Raw genomic sequence first — 8438 nt, 5'->3', positions numbered from 1 at the left:
TGGCCTTTTTCTTCCTTTCTTTTCTCTTTCTTCTTTCTTTCTTTCTTTCTTTCTTTCTTTCTTTCTTTCTTTCTTTTTCTTTCTTTCTTTCTTTCTTTCTTTCTTTCTTTCTTTCTTTCTTTCTTTCTTTCTTTCTCTCTCTCTCTTTCTTTCTTTCTTTCTTTCTTTCTTTCTTTCTTTCTTTCTTTCTTTCTCTCTCTCTCTTTCTTTCTTTCTCTTTCCTTTCCCTTTCTTTTTCTTTCTTTCTGTCATTCTTTCTTTCTCTTTCTTTCGTCTTCTTTCTTTTTTCTTTCTTCCTTTCTCTCATTCTTCTTTCTTTCTCTCTTTTTATTTCTCTCTTTCTTCTTTCTTTCTCTCTCCCTCTCTTTCTTTCTTTTCCTTCCTTCCTTTCTTTCTTTCTTAAGCAAATCATAATCTTTTAGATCCAAGTTACTGAAAACTTCTTTATATAATTTACATTTCTCTTTCAAATTCCATCTTTATCAGAACATTCATCGTTTTTTTTTTTTTTTTTTTTGAGATGGAATCTCACTCTATCACTCAGGCTGGTCACAGTGGTGCGATCTTGGCTCACTGCAACCTCCCGGATTCAGGTGATTCTCCTGCCTCAGCCTCCCGAGTACCTGGGACTACAAGCATGTGCCAACACGCCTGGCTAATTTTTTGTATGTTTAGTAGAGACGGGGTTTCACCTTGTTGGCCAGGCTGGTCTCAAACTCCTGGCCTCAGGTGATCTGCTCACCTCGGCCTCCCAAAGTGCTGGGATTACAGGCATAAGCCAACGTGCCCCGCTTCAATTCTCATTTTATTTAAAGATTCTTCCTTGGCTCTGGAGACCTATCACACTTCTGACTCTCCTGATTCTCTTTGTGTGTGTGTGTGTGTGTGTGTGTGTGTGTGTGTGTTTGGATGCATGTGCAGGTTTGTTATATAGGTAAACTTGTGTCATGGGGGTTTGGTGTACAAATGATTTCATCACCCAGGTATTAAGACTAGTACCCATTAGTTATTTTTCCTGATCCTCTCCCCACTCCCACTCACCATGGCCTTTCTTATCCTACCCTACCCATCAGTATTTCAACTCCATAGTGAGAGTTCAGGCATAACACATATTGTTAGTCAAATCAGTGATTTATTTATTCATCAAATAGATATTATGCTTCACTATATGTCAGGCATTGTGATTATCACCAGAGATACACTAGTAACTAACACTGACAGTGGAATATAAAACTGACCAATTCCATATGTATGACCCTGGCTATGTCATTTCAACTGGGAACATCAATTTACCACCTAGAAAATGTCTAAGACCCTCCCAACTCAACCCCATCCTACATCTGCTTTACATTGTTCGTTCAAGGTATATAAATTAAGCACATGCTAAGCATGCGACCATATTTCACTCCAAGCAAAAACACATGGTAAAGGGATATATTTCCTGGTTTGGGGATTGATAGGGAAAGTCTTACAAATATATAAACACTGAAATAGAATTATATATTCAATAAATCACCTTTATTATAAAGACCACAATAATAAGAGATAGAGACTAGGTCTGGAGGCTTATTGTGTTATAACCATCATGTGCTAGGATTTGGTTTAAATCAGCCAACAAGACATGGTCTGAAGCTGGTTTATGATCTGAGAAGACACTCTAAAAAATCTGCCATTATAGGATTGTTGTGAGGATCAAATATAATAAGTTGTGGTACAGAATGTATAGTGTGTGGTACCTAGAGTCAGACTACCTGGATTTGAATCCCTGCTCTGCTAGTCATCAGCTTCATGGCCTTAGGAAAATTGCTTAACCTCTATTTACTTTGGTTTCTTCACCTGTTCAACTGAGAAAATATAATGGTGACTAAATCATGGGGCTGTTTTGAAGAGTAACAGTTCAAACACGTAAATCCCTATTGTGGAAACTGGTGCATGGTGGTCTCTCAGTAAATATTACTTATTGTGAACTAAAATTTGTGTAATTGCTAATCCATTGTTAGCACAAAACAAAAGCTTGTTTCCAAACTCCCACATTGTCTTTATTAAACTGTAAATTTCTTGAGAAAAAGAAACTAAAATAAAATCAACTGGACGTGGTCTAGATTTTTGAAGAGCAAATTACATAAATAACTAATATAACACACTATGCAGTAATCACAGAGGCAGAGGACACCCCTAACCAGAACACTGACTGATTCAGCAGTTTCCATTTCCTTTTCTTGCCCTCCACAACTCACAGAAGCCAGCTCTCAGAAACGGAATCACGAGTACGGAGGGGGTTCCCCTAAGAAGTGAGTGAGGGAATGCAATTCGGGGTATCAACCGAGAGCTGGGAGGCAGAGGGTGGGGTGAGAAGGAGGCATTGCTGTGACGTAGGTTTCTAATGAAACAAGTGGCAGAGATACCTTTATTTGGAATTGGTAGCAATAGGGGAAGACACATGGATGCCAAAGCTCCGGTGAAACCTACCACGGCCCCTGATCTTGCCTCTGCTTCTCCTCCCTCAGGACTGGCACTAGCCATCATTGGGGTGGGATGGAAACAGAGCTCATGTGTATTAAAAGACCTAACTCTACAGACAGAAAGGACAGAATTCCAAAGGTGTGGAATTGTTCTGTCCACATTGTTCTCCATTGTTCTCCATTGTTCTCCAGCATCAGACATATCAACTCTAGCCCCTTTGGGGGAAATTCAACGCCTGTCCTGGTTTGGTCCCAATTTAGCTTTATCGTCCATATTCGGCCACCACTCTGCAACTCTACTGAAGCACCCCCTCTTTCCTCTGAGCCCACAATGTCATACCCAGGACTCTGCCTCAGCTGGGCCTCCACTGCCCATCCATCTATAGACACCTAAATCCCGGGCAGTTATCCAGACACAACTAAAGTTCCATCCCTTCCATGAGGCCTTCCCCAACCCTCTGGTGGAAGGTCATTTCTTCCCCTCGTGGGGTTCTGAGCTTTCCCTTCTTTTTCTATGAGGAGTCTTAGCACTTTCTACTAAGTGCTACTATTACCTGTTCACATACTCTACCTGCCCCCATGAGACCAGGGGCATCTCAGAAACAAAGATCATTAAAACCAACTAAATCTATTTTTCATTATAAAATGAGGTATACTGATTGATTGTGAAAGAATAAAATAACAAAGTACGGAAAAGAAAAAAAAAAGCATATAATCTAGCTGAGAAGGTAGAGACCCTTCCACACCACTGAAATTATGTATTGAAAAGAATAAGGAAAAACCTGCTTCAGTTTGGCATGATTTATGTAAGCATAGTATAGGATCCTTAAAATGGTTCAAAGAAATGGAAAATCAAGACTTCATTTTGGCAAAGACCATTGAACAGAAACTTTAGCGTATTTATCAATAATTTCTTTCAGATTAAACAACTGACCACAACCCACTTTTCAACCAGTGATGCTGGAAATGTTTTAAAACAAAATTAGTTCATGAATTTGTGGGCTGATCAAGAAGGTAATAAAGTCTCACTAAGTAAAATGAGAAAAATTCAGGAAAAGAAAAAAATAAGAAAATAAATCACCCAGGTACCTATCACACACATATAAGCACTATTCATTCTTCAAGGTTTGTATTTCCAAGCCTTTGTATTTTTTCCACGCCTAGGGTTGGCAAGGAGTATATATATATATATATATACATTTGTACAAATATATATGTGTATATGTACAAATATATGTATATATTGTACAAATATATGAATATATAGTACAAATATATATATAAATGTATTTGTACAATTCTTCAAAGTTTGTAGAATTTGTATAATGTCGTATCTTGCTTTTTTAAACCACTGATGTTATAAGTGTATTTATGCCACTTCATTCTTTTTAGAGACTTAATAATAAACGATCTAGTGGATAATTTATCATCCCCTGATGGAGAGAAATTAGCTTTGCTGAATTTAGAGTTATAAATGATGCTGGGTCAGGTGTCTTTATGTTTGAAGATGACTCCATATTTGGATTGTTTCCACAGAACTCTTTCCTAGAAATGTTTTTTCTAGATTAATGGCTATGAATATTTCTAGGCACCTGACATATTGACACCCACCTCTCAAGTATTTTTATGATCCACAACTAGCATTTAACACAGTGCCCTAGTCATTCCGAGACTAATAAATAGACAAATGACTGAAACGTGACCTCAAGCTTTCTATTCCTCAGCTTTCATTCAGTTCCTTGCCTCTGGGAGGAGGAAGGGCTGTTCAGCCCTCCACAGCATCAGCCCATCAACCCTACCCCTGTGGTTATAGCAGCTGAGGAAGCAGAATTGTAGCTCTGTGGGAAGGAATGGGGCCGGAGATTTCATGCATAGACCAGTTCTTATGAGAAAGGACCAGCTAAGAATAGCTTTGGGTTGACACACACCCCTCTTCACACTCACAGGAGAAACTATTTCCCCATGAAGCTAGAACTAGTCATGAGGTGAGAGCTGAGAGTTAGAGAATCGCTCAGAGATGCTATTCTTGGATATCCTGAGCCCCTGTGGTCACCGGGGACCCTGAGTTGTGCAACACTCAGCATGACAGCATCACTATGCTTAAAAATTTCCCTCCTCACCCCCAGATTCCGTTTCCCCATCCGCCAGGGCTGCCTATAAAGAGAAGGAGAGATGGCTTCAGACTTCAGGAGGACACAGGCAGCAGAGAGTGGTCAGTACCTTCTTGGTTCTGCTGACACTCGAGCCTACATTCCATCACCTGCTCAGAATCATGCAGGTCTCCACCACTGCCCTTGCTGTCCTCCTCTGCACCGTGGTTCTCTGCAACCGGATCTCGGCAACATGTGAGTCCAAGTTTCGTTGTGGGTATCACCACTCTCTGGCCATGGTTAGACCACATCAGTCTTTTCTTGTGGCCTTAGAGCCCCCAAGAGAAAAGAGAATTTATTAAAGGGCTGCCAAACATCTTGGTCTTTGCCTTCAAGACTTTCATTTTTATCTGTAGAAGCGATCTTAGCCCCCTAGTCTCCAGGTATGAGAATCTAGGCAGGGGCAGGGGAGTTACAGTCCCTTGTACAGATAGAAAAACAGGGTTCGAAACAAATCAGTTAGCAAGAGGCAGAATCCAGGGCTGGTTCCTTCCCACTGGGGTCTGTTGTTCACTGTCCAGCTCACCCTAGGTCTCTCAGGAGCCCTGTCCCTTGGATGTCTTATGAGAGATGTCCAAGGCTTCTCTTGGGCTGGGGTATGACTTGAACCAAACAAAATTCCCTGAAGAGAGCTGAGATAAGAGAACAGTCTGTTCAGGTATCTGGATCACACAGAGAAACAGAGAACCCAGTATGAAGAGTCAAGGGGAAGGAAGAAAATAGACAGAAACAAAGACACCTTTCTCAGCAAAAACGCCCAAATGCTTTCCAGTCACTTGGTCTGAGCAAGCCTGCCTTCCTCAACCGCTCAGGGATCAAAAGCTGCCTGGCCTTTTCTTCTGAGCTCTGACTCGGGCTCATTCTCTTTTCTCCGCAGTTGCTGCCGACACGCCGACCGCCTGCTGCTTCAGCTACATCTCCCGGCAGATTCCACAGAATTTCATAGCTGACTACTTTGAGACCAGCAGCCAGTGCTCCAAGCCTGGTGTCATGTAAGTGCCAGTCTTCCTGCTCACCTCTAGGGAGGTAGGGAGTGTCAGGGTGGGAGCAGAGACAGGACAGAAGGCCATCCTGGAAAGGCCCAGCCTTCCGGAGCCTATCGGGGGTACAGGAAGCAGGGCTCCGAGGTGGGACCTGACTTGGGGCTGGAGTGGGGCAGGTGTTACAGAGTCAGGAAGGGCTGCCCCAGCCCGGAGGAAAGGGACAGGAAGAAGGAGGCAGCAGGACCCTCTGAGAGCCCCCCTGCCCGGAGTCCCTGAGAGAAGCTCTCTAGACAGAGATAGGCAGGGCCCCCTGAGAGAAGAGCAGGCCCTGAGATGCACAGGACAGAGAGTGGGATGGAGGGGCCATGGTGGGCCCAGGATTCCCCTGCTGGATTTCCCAGTGCTTAACCCTTCCTCCCTTCTCCACAGCTTCCTAACCAAGAGAGGCCGGCAGGTCTGTGCTGACCCCAGTAAGGAGTGGGTCCAGAAATACGTCAGCGACCTGGAGCTGAGTGCCTGAGGGGTCCGGAAGCTTCGAGGCCCAGTGACCTCGGTGGACCCAGTGGGGAGCGGGAGTCTGAGCCTTGGGAACATCCCTGTGACCTCCACAGCTACCTCTTCTATGGACTGGTTGTTGTCCAACAGCCACTGTGGGACTCTTTTTAACTTAAATTTTAATTTATTTATACTATTGAGTTTGTGTAATTTATTTTCGATTTCACAGTGTGTTTGTGATTGTTTGCTCTGAGAGTTCCCCTGTGCCTTCCCCCTTCCCTCACACTGTGTTTGGTGACAAGTGAGTGGCTGTCATTGGCCTGCTGTAGGCAGTCGTGGTACCAAAGCCACCAGACTGACCAGTGTGTATCGGATGCTTTTGTTCAGGGCTGTGATCTGCCTGGGGAAATAATAAAGATGCTCTTTTAAAAGGTAAACCAGTATTGAGTTTGGTTTTGTTTTTCTGGCAAATCAAAATCACTGGTTAAGCGGAATCATAGGCAAAGATTAGGAAGAGGTGAAATGGAGGGAAATTGGGAGAGATGGGGAGGGCTGCCGCAGAGTTATCCACTTTACAACGGAGGCACAGTTCTGGAACCTTGAAACTACAAATATGTTATAACTCAAATCGTAATATGCATGCTCTAGAAGAATTTACTCCTCGAATGGACACCATTAAGCAGAGCACTCTGTAGCGCATATTCATGATGAATCAAGCTTTTAATAGCAATTACTTACATTGTTGAGGCTTACTCCTCTGAGTGCTTTTTATGCATTGTTCATTTAATCTTACCAATGCAATAGTACAGCTTAAGTACTATTAATACCTCCATTTGACAGAAAACTAACCCAAGGCTCAGAAAGGTTAGGCAACTTGGTTGAGGTTATACAGCATGTAAAAGGTCAATTGCGTTTCAAAACTGGACTTTTATTGAACTACAGACTATGCTGTTAACCACTGACCAAGTTATTTCCCGAAACATGATCCAGCTATACTCAAACCTTACCCTATGCTTTAGCGGATGATACTCTATCCATTGCAACCACTTTCTGGTCAGGATTCTGAGTTGACATAGAGTGTTTGAGCAGTGATTGTTGAAGCCACTTAAACAGGATCTTTAGGTGTAGACCTGGGAACTGATATTTTTATCAAGCTCATGAGATGTTCCACAGCATGTTAATGACTAAGAGCCACTGTCAATAGAATTCACCACTGTTTTCTAAATTTGGTAAGTATCCGCATATGGCAACAGGTGTATTATACATTATTTCTCTAGAATCTACACTCTACAAAATAAATAGCTAATGTCAGAGAAGGAAAAGACAACCAAATTCTGTATGGAGCAGGATGCTGTCTATAGGTTTACTGTGAAAGGTAAGTTACTTAATAGATGGATTGCTTGCATTATATGTACAAGAAATGCACACTAAGCTAGGGTCCTTTTTGCAGAAGAAAGAGAAATTCAAAATATTTGTGTGAAAACCAAACGTGTTAATTTTTAAGAGCTATACTTATTTCATTTTGTTTAAAATAATCTAATTTTTATGTACAAAGATGTTTAGAATTGTACTGTTCAAACTCTTTAAGGCATAATTAAATACTCCTACTTAGCAAATATTAAAATGCACATACTATGAGACCTCCATCCCGTTTGACCTGATCCCATTTCTAGGAATCTGCTTTATAGAAACACTGCCAAAAGATAAGAATATGTAGACATGAGGATATTCTTTGCAGCATGGTTGGTAAAGAGCAAAGAAATGCAAACAGTCATCACTAGGGGATTAATCAGTAGAGGATTAAGACATCCATCAATGGAACATTCTGCAGTCAGTAAAAAAAAAGTAGCACACATCTATATCTGTAGAAAACATCCATAACATTATTTGTAAAAGGCATATCTATTTACATCCAGTATATGAATATATATTCTCTATATATGCTACAGAACTATCTGTAAAGGATACTATTTTGTTTTATTTTTTAAAGTCACATACACATATATATTTACATAGGCAAATATTTGAAAGATACACATCCAATAGCTAACCCTTGTTTCTTTGAGGAGATGAGGCTTTTTTTTTCTTTCTTTCTTTTTTAGGAATGAGGGTTTTTCCTTTTTATATTCTGCATTATATTTTAAAACTTTGAGTTATTTTCTGATTAGCTTGCATAGCTTACCTCTCTGGTCTTACCGTACCCTATTCGTTGATGGGTGATATTCCATCCATCACAACCACTTTCTGGTCAGGATTCTGAGTTGATGCAGAGAGGATTGAGCTCAGCCTGGTTTACAGCATTTTGATGCCATGATGACTTTCATATAATGAGGGTACAGCAACAAACA

At 41.3% G+C, this 8438-nt stretch overlaps 1 protein-coding gene across 1 annotated transcript; it reads left to right on the top strand.

Annotated features, from left to right (window-relative positions):
• Positions 1-4639: 4639 nt before the first annotated feature.
• Positions 4640-6527, top strand: CCL3 (chemokine (C-C motif) ligand 3). The gene is made up of 3 exons (XM_011951884.1): positions 4640-4807; positions 5490-5604; positions 6025-6527. The coding sequence occupies exons 1-3, from the start codon at positions 4735-4737 to the stop codon at positions 6113-6115; spliced, it is 279 nt and encodes a 92-aa protein (XP_011807274.1). The 5' UTR covers positions 4640-4734; the 3' UTR covers positions 6116-6527.
• The last annotated feature ends 1911 nt before the right edge of the window (positions 6528-8438 follow it).

Source organism: Colobus angolensis, unplaced genomic scaffold, assembly GCF_000951035.1.
Source record: "Colobus angolensis palliatus isolate OR3802 unplaced genomic scaffold, Cang.pa_1.0 Scaffold329, whole genome shotgun sequence".
Taxonomy (NCBI): Eukaryota; Metazoa; Chordata; class Mammalia; order Primates; family Cercopithecidae; genus Colobus; species Colobus angolensis.
The sequence above is the reverse complement of the archived record's forward strand: the minus strand, read 5'-3'. Positions and strand labels throughout refer to the sequence as shown.